Genomic DNA, 15,313 nt, shown 5'->3' with positions numbered 1-15,313 from the left:
ACCTCCCCCCCCAAAAAAAAAAATCCACAGTGGTAAAAATGAAAGCAATAGTTCGAGTAAGAAAGAAAAGGGTCAAAGAAGAGAACTGGAGTGATTGAATTCCTGAATGTGAAAGTTCCTGTCTCATCTCTCCTCTTCTCCGCCGCTTTCGGCCTAAATGCCATTATGCAGCAGCCAGATCTAATCACGGCCTTTTCAGCAGCGCTCCGCAGCAGCTTTCTAAATACCTCTCTGATAATCTCGTTACGCTGCAGGCATTGGTAATGAGCAGCAAACCAAGAGGCCGGAGGAGCCGCTGGCCCGAGCCCCCCCTCCCCGCTCGGCCCGGGCCCGGGGCACGGCGGCCCGGCTCCCCGGCGGGGAGGGGGGTAGGTGTGGGGGTCCGGGAGGCCTTTGTTAGGCGCCGCCGGTTGAAGCCACTCCGCTGGTCTTTGTCGTGCTGATGAAGATAGAAGTGTAGATTTGTTGAGGCTGCGCTGACTGCAGGGTGCTGGAGCAGAGCGGCACGCACGCACGCGCACACACACACACACACACACACACACACACACACACACACACACACACACAGAGGCTCTGGGAAAGTTGTGGAGAGTTGTGCTCATCCTGTCACTGCAGTAAGTGAAGCCGTGGCCACTTGTTCAACTCCGTTCTCAGCCATACAAAGAGGTGCGGAGATGAGCCGTTTTCCCTCTTTCTCATCTGCACCGATCCTGCTTTCTGCTGACATTCTCATTAGAATGATTTCCAGTCTCTCTCATCATCATCAGCGGAACTTAACACCGATTTGACGAGTGCCCTAATTCCCGTCACCAGTCTCGGCACCTTGGCTCTGGCGTCCTGTCCTGGAGTCTCGCATGTCTCATCACGGCCGTTGGAGCCTGCTGTCCCCAGCATGGCCTGTTTTCCTCACCTGCCCCCGTTTGGCTGGTTTTGCTCCACGTTGTCAGGCCGATTTGACGCGCACTTGGCTGTTCGACGCTCTCCTCCCCAACACCCAATCACGGCCCCGATGCTCCTGCTTTTCTGGACTCACATCCTCTTTAGAAAATTGCAAGCTCTTTGCTCCTGTATCTTTTCTGTAAGAATGAAAAGGAAGCAAATGGGAAAGTTGGCTCAGGCATCCTCATTGATCCCCGGGTGTAATCTCATTTCAGCATCGGCACTGTCCCCCGCGACCCCCCCCCCCCCCCCAAGGGCCTGACCGTTGGACGGACTTCCCATAGCTTTGCCTGTTGCGCTTAGACCCGCCCTCCCGCACGGCTCAACCAGTCATCGCCGGCCTCTGCTTTCCTCCCCGCCCCTCGCATGCAGGAACACCTATGGGAGCCCACCAGAGAATTACGGACAAGTTTTACGAAACACGCAGCCACTCTGGATTCAGGATTTGGCCTGCAACTTTTTGGCTCTAGGGATGTGTGGGCATTTTTTTATTTTTAATTTTTTATTATTGCTTTGCACTTTTGACCTTCATCCAAGCAAATGTTTAGCTATTTCCCTCTGGAAATATGAGTCCTGCCTGGCCTGCAGCCGCGCTTTGCCGGTACAACAGCAGATTACAGGGTGCTCAGGGCAGAAGGAATGAATCATTAGTCCATCTCCTTCTTTTATTCAAACAAAGCGCCTGCTCTGGCCAGACGTTCAGCGAGGGACCGTCCGAGCAGTGCACGAGGGGCCGCGGCTTACCTGACGCGTCCAGACGCGCGTGCACTCCTCGTTTAAGTGTGAGGTTCACACGTGAGTGTTAGAAGACACGTCTGATGAGCGCCACTGCGTCGGCCTTGCCAGCATTTTAAATCTGCCAATCGTATTAACATATTTCACCATGTGTATGGACCCCAGGGCAGGATAATGAAATGACTTTCCATTCTCTCTCTCTCTCTCTCTCTCTCTCTCTCTCTCTCTCTCTCTCTCTCTGGCTCCCCCCCATCCCTCTCTCATCCCTCTCTCATCCAGAGATAGGAATGGGATATTGGTGGAATCAGCGCAGACCTCTCTGCTGCTGACTGTGGCATTAATCAACAGACTTAAGGGCTCTTTTATGAGTTGAACCTGAAACCTCTCTGTCCTTGTTCGATGGTTGGGGTCTTGGCCTGGGCACCACATTACCCTTGGCAGGAACAAGCAGCCTTGCATTTCCGCTCTGTCCGCGATATTACATTCATGATGAATGCTAATGTAGTTTTATGCTGTTACAGTTGAACAGTTTGAAACTCTTTAGTTCCCTCAGGTCTCAAATTTGCTCGTTCTTTCTCTATAATTCACAAACGTGATCAATACCGTGACCGTGTGTTTCTCGCTCTGTCTTCCAGGAACACCCTGACACGCGGAAAATTCTCAATCGATCCTTTGACAGCTGCGTAAGGCAAGCTGGTTTCAGCCCAGCAGACAATGCTCTGCAGCCGCCCCTGGTTGAGAACAGCACCTGTGAGTGCTGTGTGGGTGAGTGACGTCTTCTGTGCCCCATGCAGTGCAAAACATTGAAGGACTCCATCCTAGTTTCATCAAAATTCACACAAACGTTTTTGTTTTAACACAGTTTTTGAAGCTTTTCTGTGGTTAAACTATTATTCTTAATATAATACAAATTATAATATATAATACATAATATATAATTATTATTAATATAATAATAACAATTTATAATAATAGTCCTTAATATTGATTAATAATGCTTAATATTCTTAGTATTTACTCTCTAAGTCATTTTATAATTGACTATTTTGACACTGAGTCATCAGTCATCACATGCCACTGTGGGCCCCGTTGGTTTAACTGTGTGTAAGATGCTAACATGTGTGTGTTTGTGTCCCTCGGTGCTATTGGAAACGTTAGTGTGTCGTTTTTGGCCGGGTGTCACGCATGCTAGTACTCTCAAGACTCCCTTATTGCTGCTGTGCCACTTGCTTCACTCAGGGGTGTGTGTGTGTGTGTGTGTGTGTGTGTGTGTGTGTGTGTGTGTGTGTGTGTGTGTGTGTGTGTGTATTAAGGGCTGTATACTTTTCCTCACATCTCCTTTAGGTTTCCCCAGTTCTGCCCCAGTCCCGCTGTATTCCACAGCCATACCCACCGACGTTTACACCTGTGTTTTACCCCTGTTGATTTCACATTTCATAAAAGATGTGATCTTGTACATATTTTAAATATTCTCCCTCTTGTCCTCTCTGCCTACATGCCAGCTGGGACTTACCTCAAGGTATGTCCTCCTCGAGACTAAATCACGAAACATCATCTTTTTTTTACGTTTGTGCTGTGTTCTGGCTCTGCTGCTCACCTCGGGATCGTTATGCTAATGTTTGGAGTTTTATCTGGGCCACGTTGGCGCGCACGCCGCAGTAACGTGGTCTAGTTAACACGAACAACAAACAAACAATTTGAAATGCAGAATCCTGCCTTCCAGAGCGGCGCCAGAATTGCGGTCTGTTGTTCTTTCCTCCCCCATGCCTCAGCCATTTGGGCCGTGGAAGTGTGTGCAGACACTTGCGGCGCGAGCTCTAGAGGAAAGCTAACGACTGCTTGCATGTTTATGCATGGATGTGTTCTCATTTGAAGTCCCGATTCCTCCGGAGAGCTGTGTGTAATTCCGCGCCAGTGTGTACCAGCGGGCAGGCAGCTGTGGAGAGCCCTGAGGAGTGGGCACGCACAGGGTCTGTTTTGAACTCTGGGAGGGCCCCCGCTTAGCCGTCGCTGCCCCCTCGCCGTGGGCACATGCGCCGAGTAGACGACCGTATTTTAAGATGCTCGTGTGTCGCGCAGCATGTCCATCGTCAGCAAAGTTGAAATGGAAAGTGAGTTTTCATGACCGTTTTTCCGTGCCCGGACACACAGATTAAAGTTGATCCGGTCTGTATGAGGGCTGTAGTTTACTGGGCCTCACATTAAGTGTATGCATAAACCTACACCCAGCTGGTCTGCACCCTCGGTGCTGACCTGTTGACCGGTTGACCTGTCCTGGACCCAGAGGTTGTTTGTTTTTAGCAGTTGGTGTGGTCACACGAAGGGGGAAAAGCCACTTTGAAGTGACTCTGAGTAGACCATGACACGGTCATTGTCCCTTTTTTGTTTTATATTTGAAGCATTAAATACAGGTGCATTCTATAATGTTGCGAATTTGATTTTAATGTCCAGATGTTTTTTGTTTATCCTTTAATATTCAGCCTTTCATAGCAGATACGGTGTGGAAATTTGGCGCACGCGCAGCTCACCCAACATAGCCTCGACGTACACGTGGATGGTCCTGACCCGGGTGCTCTCCACAGCAGAAGTGTAACCAGCTCTTTAGAAGAAACACAGCATTATGTAGCGCGATGTTCTTGGATAAGGATCCGCTCCGCTGTGCTGTGGTGTGGTGAGCAGTAGTTTAGGATTAATAACACTGCTTCAACTCAAAGAGCCACCAATCCATCATCTTCAGAGCAAATGTCTTACTTCTCCCCTGCTGTTGCACACTTTGGCTGATAAATAACTCCACCCGCGCGCGCGTGGCGGTGTGTGTCAGGAATGCACAGTAGTTTCAAGAGCCATTTTGTTTCGCTCACCTCGACTCCGGTCCGTCTTTGGTGGGAAGTGTGCGTTTGCGTGGGCGTGTGCACAGAGCTGATGAATCTACCCCTGGCTCCCAAACAGATGAGAAAAACGCACTAATACTAATAAACAGTCACTGGCCAGCTGGATGGTGACGGATGATGACTGGCCTGCTACACGGAGCTGCCTGATCTATCGGCTTGGCAGGCTGTTCCTGCACCGGCGTGCCCAAACATAGGCTGTCCATCACACCCAGGCGCCGAGCAGCCTGCTTCCAGCCACCATCCAGCCTGAGCACGGCGCTCATCTTACACGCCGCTGATAACGTTGGCCACTTCGCTTTAGCGCCCTCGTTCCTGCCCTCATGAACGCGTGCATCATTTCGTTTGTTAAGAAAGGTCCGTTAGGGTCGTCGCGTTCCAGCGTGCCCTCATTAGACATCAGGCCACCCTGGGAAAAGGTAACACTTATATCACTGACCCCAAGCCAAAGGCCTTCAACATCTGTGGCTAAGCACTCTGCAATGTCCCAGCGTCCAATTTATTTGGATTTCACTCGGACTGTGCTGAGTGGAAAAAAAATAAAATTCATGCATGTGGACTGGCACACACACACACACACACACACACACACACACACACACACAGAGCAGAATTTGTTCACTGCTGTGTCTTTGTTTCGGGCTCTGGTGTGTAGTTCCTCCCTGTTGCTGGCTAGAGTGGAACAATTGGCTAATGACTTTTGAGCAAATGTGACTCTGGCTGAGCAAACTGTCTCTATCTTAACTGGGTTACTCTCCACCCCCCCCTCATTTTCTTATTTATTACTCTGCCATAGTTGCCACTGCCGCTATACAGACTTGCTAAACACAGCATATATCAGACCCCCACACACATGCACGCTTGTCCCAGCTTAACTAAGCTTAGCGTGCTTGCCATTACGAGTGAATGATCATTAGGCGTGTGGGCAGCATGTGGGCGGCGTTTGCAACAACGCTGGCCCTGGTAATGGGCTCTGGCTTCCTGCCCGGCTCCGTTGCCCGCCGCTCTCCCAGGGCACGCACCTTTCACCCCAGCCCCTCTGACCCCACTGGCCCTCACTTCAATTAGGCTGCATAATAGCCCACACAGCTTACAGAATGGCACTAATGACGGGCGCTCGCTCTCTCTCTCTCTCCCTCCCTCTCTCTGTGGTGTGCCCCGTCCTTTACCAGTGTCAAATGGGGGTTATGGCAAAGATGAGCCTTTGAGTCCCTCTAGGCAGAACGGAGACACACACGTTGCTTTGAAGCTTCACAACCCTCAGAGGTAACGGTTTTCTGACATTTTAGTTCTGTGTGCACGCCATATGTTACTGCACCAAACAATAACTATTAATGAAAAATTCATTTAGAAAATTACTGGCAATGTGGCGTCTAGCTGTGTGTGTGTGTGTGTGTGTGTGTGTGTGTGTGTGTGTGTGTGTGTGTGTGTGTGTGTGTGTGTGTGTTTTTGTGTGTGTCAATGTCTGCTTGTGTGTATGTACATCTTTATATATCTCCGTGGGGACCAGATGCTGTTTGAAATAGTAAACGAGCCAAACGATGTATTTTTGGTTACTGAGGTTATAGTTGGGGTTGTGTGTAGGTGTAACATTAATTAGCTACAGTAATCATGTCTATGGAAGGTCCCTACAGGGATAGTAAACAAGACTGTGCGTGTGCATGTGGCCGGGTGTGAATAAGCGTGTGTGTGCGTGCATTAGAAGTGAACACAGAATTTACCAACACAGAAACGTCTTCCAGCTATTGTGCCACTTCTGCTTTGATTGATTTTCTTAGTAAAGTCTGAGTCACCTTCTCGTGTTGTGAAGACGGGACTTGTGTTGGGCTCTGCTCGGACGGCTCCTTCACATGTACGACTAAATCTGGAATGTGGTGTGTCCATGTGTTTGCCCGTGTCAGTGTGGAGCGGGAGCAGAGCCCTCGCTCCGCTGAAAGCCCTCGGCCCGGAGGAGGCTCCCAGGGGCCGACCCAGTCGCATCACGTCAAGCCCTCCAAGAGTATGGACCTGGGTAAGACACCTCAGCCCCCCACCCCTGGCAGCACCACACCAGTGTAGCATGAACCTAGCGCCATGTGTGTGCTACCACGTATGTACCTCTTCAGGGCAGCAAACAAAAAAAAGAGAAGCGTTGTGAACTGTAGGCACCCAGGCTGTGCCGGGCATCACGACGGATCTGTGCTGTCAGCGTCCGGTCAGCTCTGCTCCTGCTACATACGCGTGTCTAGCCGTTCCCGCGCACGCACAGCCGCATGAAACGTCCCGCACTTCGCGTCTGTCTGTCTGTCTGTCTGTCTTATCCATTTATGAAAGAGAATAAGAATCTGACAGCACTCAGGCAGCTCCCGTAATCTCTTTTTGATATGAAATGGGCAGTGACTGCACTAAGTGCATGTTAGGAAACAGATCAATGCTCATCCTCTCCGTAATGCGATTAATCTGTGTTCCGCGTTTCACATCGCGCCCCAAAAATCAAATAACAGGGCCTCTTTCCTGGATGCCTGGCCCGCAGATGCAAACCAAATCTGTGTCACATGATGGCGTTTTAACAAATACTTGTGAATGTATTAGGGCCCTTAATTTAATAGGGGTGTGCTGGTTTGGCTCTCTGGTGACCGTGGCGACCGTCGCTATGGAGGGCGGCACAATGGGCAGGCGAATCAGTCCTGCATTCCAATTTTGCACTGCGTTTTAAAAAAAGAAGAAAAAAACCCACTATAATTTGATTCAGTGTGCAGGTATGAAATTGGATGTCTTTGATACGGGCGCTATGATATTAATAATACATAACCCATTAAAAAAAAAAAACCGCAATGTTTGAATTGTGTTTTCAGTGCGATTTTTAGGGGGGAACGAGTCGCTCTAACCCAAGCTCTGAGCAGTCTGCCTCAGGTCCTCTCTCTGGGGTTGCAGCCCTGTGTGCGTGCAAGCATGAGCCTGGGTTGGAAACCTGTGGAGGAGATGCAAGTTCACCCCATGCATAATGGCTGTGTTTCCCTTTACCTCCTGTCCTGTCTGTGCTTGGCAAGCCTTCTGTAAAGAAGTGGCATCTGTACCTTTTTTCGTTACGTAGTCTCGCGTTCAAACGGGCTTCATGAGAGAAGATCCGAGTCTATAAGGTAAACATTAGCACACAAGAACACCACGCGGTGTCTGAGCAGCGAGGCGGCGGCGTATACAGCGGCAGTGTGATGTGTGGTTTGCTAGGACCTCCCGTCACGCGGTGGAGCCAGCACGCCGTTTCCGGTGGTCATCCTTATCTGCCGCATTTCCGATATGCTGCGATTTCAGATTTTCAGCGTGAAAAATTTGGGTCCAAGTGGACGCTCTGTCTGCGTGCCCTCAGCGGTGGGGTAGTGAGTAAGGGCTGCTTCTTTCCGGACTGATCCGTGACGTGGCACCATGGAATACCGACTTACTGTTACTGGTGGTGCTGTTTAATAGTTTTCTAAGCGCAGGCTTAACCAGCTATCACTTAGAAATTAGAGAGAGCCTGCTAGAAAGAAAGCAAGCTTTTTATGGCCTTTAAATACACGCAACAGTATTGTTTGGCCAGTGGTTACGCCCACGCCCGCAGCCTCAGGTGTCTGTCGGCACCAGCAATGGACTGATAGGCAGTCGGTGTACTGCAGTCCTTTACCGAGGACATCCGCCCCGGCTCGATGCTGACCCGCCACCCACCTGATGGACTTGGGGGGGGGGGGGGGGACAATAAAGGCTAGAGAACCATGTGACAGGTGCTGTAGGGGCAGATGAGTTGAGGGAAAGGTAGAGAGAGAGAGAGCCTTTCAGGCCAATGCTTCAGAGGTGAGATGAGGGAGGGAGAGAGGGATAGAGAGAGAGAGAGAGAGAGAGGGGCGCTGCCAGGCCAGGAGGAAGAGGCAGAAATGAAACGTCATCTGCTGCGAGTCATTTTCTGTCCAGATTTGATAGGTGTGATGGCTCTAAAAATTGAATGCGCACCATGAAAATTGAAGACTGTAGCACATTTCAGATATTAGCTAAGGATGACCCTATTAGCTCTCCTTTACCCGGTTGCACGCTGCACGAGGAATATTTCACTTGGTTAAAACACTGGATGCAGCAGAATTTCAATTACACTTCATTAGTTTTTTCCACGTGTGGTGATGCGATGTTCCAGTAGGAGCATTGCTACGCGCACCACTGATTGGATTTCTTTGCTTATTGCTTTCTCTCTGTCCTCTCTGTCTTTCTGTGTCCCTCTGTATCTCTCTCTCTTTCTCCTAATGCTCTTCTCCTCTCTGCCTCACACCCTTTCTCTCTTTCTCTCTCTCCCTCTATCTCTCTGGGTTTGTCATCCCTGAGCTATCCCTCACCTCATCTTGGCTTTCACCTGAGTGACAGCAGGTTCCGTCCAGTGCCAGCATCTACGGACTAGCACGCCGAGTCCCGATCAGCTACGGCGGCACGGCAGGTTTCATGAAAGACAGCAATGCGCAGCCGGGACTTTGCTCTTTAATGACGATGCGTGCCGCTCTGTTATTGGACATCTGTGTCGGGTTACTAAAGTGCGGTCGAGGGTTCAGCACGTGGGCTAGCACCTTATCAAGGAGCCCCTTGGTTGCTTACATATCTGTGCGATGTACCTTTTTCACGTCCACTTTTCTTGAATTCCTTTGATCAGAAGCCGCCCTAAATGGCAGACTTTCATCTGCGTGCGGAGAGGTCGGGGGGGGGTCAAAGGCCAGACTGGGCTGCTCTCCGGACTGTTTCTTCTCGGCTCCAGGGTTGAAGCACGGGCGGTCGATGAGAGCCTGCCGTTTTCAGGAAGTTAATGCCTGCATTATTCATTGACCTATTTTTGTATTGTTTCCTCTTGTCTCTGCGGAATATGCGCAGAATTAGATTTAGGAATGCTGGAAAACAGCAGTACCTAGATTCTGTTTAAAGAAAAGTGCCAGTCCAAATGGAATAACATGATAGCGTTGCCCACAGAGCATGGTTTCTAAAGTTCAGCCAGTTTACATATGAACATTCTGTGTGTGTGTGTGTGTGTGTGCGTGCATGAATAGAAATCCTTGAATATGTACATTTATAGTGTTATCCACTTTTTTAGTCAAGTTGCGTTTCCAGTGCTTTTTTAACCTCCCATCTGATTGGCCAGTGCTCCACGTGTGGTACCGTGGCAAGGACCAACCCTTGAAATGTGCTGGCAGCCCAGTAGTGCATTGTTTCATCCCCCACGCTGCCGCAGCCCTGGACGTACAAGTTTATCCATGCGATGTGCTGGCAGAAGGGCAGAGACCCATGCGGGGCTGCATCCAGACCAGCTCACTGCCATGCTGGCAAGTGCCACTCCGCCTCTCTGCTCCCCCTGGTTGGGGGGGAAGTTAACCTCATGAAAGATGAAAATGTGTTATTTCAAAGAGATTGCTGGGTAATGAAAATCAATTTTTTAAATTTATTTATTTATTTTTGCTGCTGTGATCTCCATGGCAGCTGCTCCTCCCCCGTTTAAATCCCACGGATTAGCCTATCCACCACCGCTGCCCGGGTTTAACTCCGGGTGTTTGTTGGAGGGCCCAGTGGCCCCTAGCCAGCCGGCCGGCTCAGCCACTTCCCAGCCCCTCTGTGTTTATCCTTAAATAACACGAGGTAACACCGGGCAAGTGGGCGATAGCTAATGAAAACCACAAGAACACTCCAGCTCAGGGGAGCCTCTCTCCTCTTTAGCCTCTTTAGCGAGGGTGCTGTGTTTCTGGCGGGAGTTTCACACTACGACTCCTTCGCTGACCGTGTCTGCTGGCTGATTTATTTTCCATTTCTTGCCATGGCTAAACGAGGTGAGCGTTAGCGCCTGCCGGCGCCGCACGGAGCGGCGCGAGGGCTCCACTGCTCCCGACCCCAGCCTCCTAACGAACGCTGAGCCCTGCTCCTCGGCTTCCGCCGCGTCCACCGCTGGCTGACTGAGAGTTCAGATGCTGGAAAATTGCCGAAGGGGCACAGGGAGGGCTTTTGGCGGGGGGGTGTGTGTGGCAGGGATTTATCAGAGACATTTGTTACCGTGTCACCCCAAATAATAGCACGTTGGCTCTGTAAAGATGGAGAGATCTCAACACGGTGGCACTTAGAATGTCGTTTTTCCCATGTGTGCAATTTTTAAGCCTCCTCACGGCAAACCAAACATCCCTCCCATCCGGAAAGAAAAGCAGACAGCCAGCACTGATCTATCAAGATGTGAGGAGACCGCACACACGTGGCTAACGCGCCCCTCTTCATCTGAGCGGAGGCGTGAGGAGATTGACCGCACACACGTGGCTAACGCGTCCCTCTTTATCTGAGCTCTGAGCTGAGACATGAGGAGACTGACCGCGCACACGTGGCTAACACGCCCCCCTTTAGCTGAGCTGAGACGTTAGGAGACCGACGGCATACACGTGGCTAACACGACCCACTCCAGCGTGTCTGCACTGATCAGTAGGCTCACAGCTGGCCATGTGTGTGTCATTAGAGGTCGTTAAAATGTAACCTGAGTGTAAAATGTAACCCCCCCCCCCCACCATATCTCTCTCTCTCTTTCGCTCTCTCTCTCTCTCCTTTTTCTAAGTTGCGGATGAAAGCAACATGGGAGCCTTAGCAGGGCAAAGGTCAGGTAAGGAATGCACACGCACGGGCACCCACTTAAGCGCACTCAGTCACGCACACACACAGCTGGGTCTCGGCAGCGTCCTAATGCCTCGCGGACGGAGGGCTTCCGTGCGTGTTGACGCTGACGGATGAGGCCCAGCACAGCAGATCAGAGCGGCCTGGAGAGACCGCCCCCCCCCCGAGCAGGGTCGCAACAACAGCCCCGCCCCTCCCCACTGCCCTTGCACCTCTGGAGCTCTCGCCCCCCGCCTGCAATGCCTCGCTGCGTGCACACGGCCCACCGGGCGAGGAGGGACACACGTAAAACAGCGGCAAGTCTTTATAGTCTGGGCAGCAGCCGTGACTGCCTTAACATCTCTGAATGCCCAGTGGACCAATACTGCGCCCGGGACTCGTAAGGTCTGATGGTTAGCTGTGTGTGTGTGTGTGTGTGTGTGAGACGTTTACATCCAGTGTTCTTTCTTGGTGTCGTCTTCATCAGCTCACCGTGTGTGTGTGTGTGGCGTGTGTGGCCCTCGAGCTGATGGAACAGGCTTTCGCCAGATGCTTCCTCCCCTCTCCTCGTTCCTCCATCTCTTTCCATCCCTCCTTCCCTCTCTTCCTCCGCAGGATGGAATGCACCTCAGGGCCAGGTGCCATTACAGTTAAACGTGGGAGGGGATGGCAAAGATGAAGTGGAGGAGGCAGAGGAGACCTGAGGGCCCCCCCTCCACCCCTCCACCCCCTCCCTCACATCTCTCTCCTCTGGCAGACGGCTCCCTGTGCGCCAGGCCTCTGACGGTTGTGAAGGGCCCTGCTCCCATCGTGCCCTCTCAGCCCACGTCGGCTGCCTCTTGCGTACGTGCAGCTGTTTCGTACTGTCTGCCAGTTCACGTACAAGCTCTTAATCAGATGTGCTGCTGTCGTGTTTAGCAAGCGCTGGGCCCGTTTGGCTTTACTGTTGCTTTCTTGCTATGTGGAGTTCCTTTTTAGGCGGCGTTCCCCTCTCGCATCGGCGAGACGTCTCCACACGCCGCCGCTCAGCGTCCGGAGCTGGCCTTTGACTAATGGCTGGTGCTTTGCGTTCGGCACGCGTGATTGTTCTCCGCACGTGCGGCAACCAGGCACGGCATAATGTGTTTAATAAACCGCTGGCTTCTCTTGGGGCTTCACGGATGCCCACGCTGATGTTTACCGACAGGCCTCGGAAGGCTTTGCTGACTGGGTGGGTTTCCGATGGGCCTGGCAAGCACAACACCCCCAGAACGCCTCTTCATGAGCCTGGACATATTTAATTAGCTGGATGGTCTTAAGAGCCCTGGCTTTGTGCTTTTAATCTACCTAAAACCTCCCCAGTACCGTGACCCTCCTTCTCGCGCTCTCTCTCTCTCTCTCCCTCCCCCTCTCTCTCATCTCCCCTCTCCTCACTATCCACTCTGTTCTTGCTCACACGTCATGTGACTTCTATCCACAAAATCCAATTGCCATCGGGACTGTCTTTGTCTCCCTCTCCAAGTGCCCAACTCGGAGCCATGGCACTGCAGGGAGCGTTTGTAAGGCGCGGGCCGCCTTGCATCCTCACTGAGAGAGGTTTTAGGTCAGTGTACTGGGTGGGTGTGCGGGTGTGAATGTCTCGTGGCCTGCTGGTGAGGCGTCTCTCCCTGCTGCAGCGTGGCATTGCTGGCTCCACACGGCCCTGCTTTCTGTAGCTGAGAATGCGCGGCCAGGCCTGGCAGTGGGAGCTGTGTGCTTGCCTGGGTGTAGTGTGTGTCCTTTCAGCTCAGTCTGGGAGAGCCAGGACTTAGCAGGCAGATAGGCCAGTGCTCCTCCCATCCCTGCTGCTGTAGCCTCTCATTAGGATGGGGGTTTTGTGTGTGTGTGTGTGGGGTGAGGTGTGGAGCGATCATCACTGAGTGTATGGCAACTGAAGAACACCACTGAGATGTTTAAACTGGCTGTGCACGTGTGTTTAGCTGAAAGTGTGAGCACTGCTCAGTGCTGTATGCGCGGAGCATATGAGCAGAGCTTAGCAGATATCCCAGCCTTCCACAGACAGGTGGCCACTCACACCTTCCTCTAGAGACGTGGGTCTGACTGTATTATACACACGCACACTCTCTCTCTCTCTCACTCACTCTTTCAGTCTCTTACATTCTTTCATCCCTTCCAAGTAGTTCCTTCTCTCCTCTCCTTCTCTAATCATGGTGTGGTGTTGAAGGAGCTGTGTAGGAACCAGAGGAGGGTGAGACCCCATTAAACCTCAGCAATTTTTCCCATCCCCCCCCCCCCTTCTCGCAAAACCGCCTCGGCAAACAGCGCAGCGCGAACATGGCATAAGTGCACAGCACCCTGGGCATTGCGGTCCCCTGTTGCCCCGGGCTACGCGTGTGCAAAGAGGCCACAGCATTACACTTCCAGAACAAACCCACCCCCCCGGCTCTGCCTCCGTAGACACGGAAAGAACCCGCTGCTCGCCAGGAGCCGACCACCGCTTTCGGAAAAACTGAGTGGCCCGTCTGTTCCCGCTCTCACTCCTCTTACGTGGCGGTGGTGGCATTTTTTTTTCTGTTTCTCACACAAAGGCGTAGAGCAGGCTCGACTGGGAGCCACGGCCAGAGAAACACAATGTGAACATGTTCCTACTGTAAATCACGGAAGGCATTTACACACAAAATAAAATCCGTCTGTTTCCTTTGTATGAATCCCGGGCTTTGGCTCAACGCGGTCTCCCATAAAACATCACTCCCCTCTCTTCTGAGCACCAGACAGCCTTTGATTCACTATCCAGATTACACAAGGAGAGGAACCAATATTTGACAGCCAGGGTGGAGCTCAGAAGACAGCGGATCAAGGGATCGGCGAGGGAAGTGCAAGCCAGACGTGTGCATAGCGGAGAGGAAGTTAATGGAGTTCTGTCCCCTCTGCGTCCGAGGAGGCTGAGTTCTCATTGGTCAGAGTCTCTGAGGGTCAAGGCTGACCCAGACAAACGGGGACACCATAAACATGTACCACGGCGTGAGTCCAGTAAGGGCCCAGTTCCTCTGTTTATCCAGAGTCAGCAAGCGTTTTGAGGGGAGAGCTGTGCAGTAACTTCCAGAGGCTTATTCATTTCTCACTTTGTTGCTCATTTACAAAAAAAAAAAAGCCATGCTAACCCCTCCAAGGTCATGAGTTAAAAATGCTGAAGATGTAATGGAAAATGTCTTTGTCGGCCAGTTCTGGAGAACTTTCTGGAGGCCTCGCCCCTAGACCTGGGCTGGCCGCGATCCTGCTGTCATGCGGTGGTGCATCGCTGCGTGTGGAGACGGGACACATGTTGAATGGCGAGCTCTCACGGCGATGTCCCACGTGGCCCCCAGTCCCGCTGACGAAAGGGCCGCCTCCTTCCTCTCCACCCCTGGCCCCTCCACGGCACCGTCACTTGTTAAACAATCAAATGCTGCTCAGATAACAGAACCACGCTGCCATTATCCAGGGTGGAGGATTCCACCAGTGAGCCCACGTTTATACGGCTCAGACATCCCAGGAGTGTCTGTGCTCAGGGACCAGGTCCGCTCGTCACGGTGGCCTCGGCGTGGTCGTTTCCATTTCAAGGGCCGAGTCACGGTCGATTCCGATGGGCCGTGGAGTCGCGGTCGCCCATGGGACGCTGACGTCGTGAACGCTCCCCCTCTCCTCCTCGCCCGGGTGCAGATGGAGAGGAAGAGCTGGAGAGTGGTCTGAGGTCTCCTGCTCCGTGCCAAGCACGCCGGCTCGTCCAGACCAGGAATTTCTGTGGAAATAAATAAGCGTCTGTCGCTAAGAAACATGAGACCACCAAAGTCTGAGAGATGTAAGAGAATGTGTGTGTGTGTGTGTGTGTGTGTGTGTGTGTGTGTGTGTGCGCGTGTGCATGCATGTGAGTGCATGCCAGTGTGTGTGTGTCAGTATAAGATAAACATTTATAAATGTGCGTTTGGTGTGTGTGCGTGCGTCGGGGGGGAGCATTAATCTTTGTGTGAGGTGGGCGAGTCTCGTTTCTGCCACTGCATCTGGGAGTGTGGAGGACTCGCAAGGAAAAATAACTGCATTTCAGTCCCCCGTCGCAGTGCTGTGTGTGTGTGTGTGTGTGTGTGTGTGTGTGTGTAGAGTGAGATGGCACTGGCTGATAAGTGTACGAT

The 15,313-nt window shown here is 51.9% G+C and overlaps 1 protein-coding gene across 8 annotated transcripts in view; it reads left to right on the top strand.

Annotated features, from left to right (window-relative positions):
• Positions 1 to 15,313, top strand: part of pard3bb (par-3 family cell polarity regulator beta b) — a 167,094-nt gene that overhangs the window by 88,323 nt on the left and 63,458 nt on the right. For 2 of the 8 annotated variants that reach the window (XM_035523516.1, XM_035523515.1), the window contains exons 14-17: positions 2,313 to 2,442; positions 5,738 to 5,831; positions 6,467 to 6,576; positions 11,134 to 11,178. In XM_035523516.1, coding sequence (XP_035379409.1) covers positions 2,313 to 2,442; positions 5,738 to 5,831; positions 6,467 to 6,576; positions 11,134 to 11,178 — 379 coding nt within the window. The remainder of the gene's footprint in view (positions 1 to 2,312; positions 2,443 to 5,737; positions 5,832 to 6,466; positions 6,577 to 11,133; positions 11,179 to 15,313) is intronic. The other 6 variants (XM_027025787.2, XM_027025786.2, XM_035523518.1 and 3 more) reach the window with 3 other exon arrangements.

This window comes from Electrophorus electricus, chromosome 2 (genome assembly GCF_013358815.1).
Source record: "Electrophorus electricus isolate fEleEle1 chromosome 2, fEleEle1.pri, whole genome shotgun sequence".
Lineage (NCBI taxonomy): Eukaryota > Metazoa > Chordata > Actinopteri > Gymnotiformes > Gymnotidae > Electrophorus > Electrophorus electricus.
This window is presented reverse-complemented; position numbering and strand designations above follow the sequence as displayed.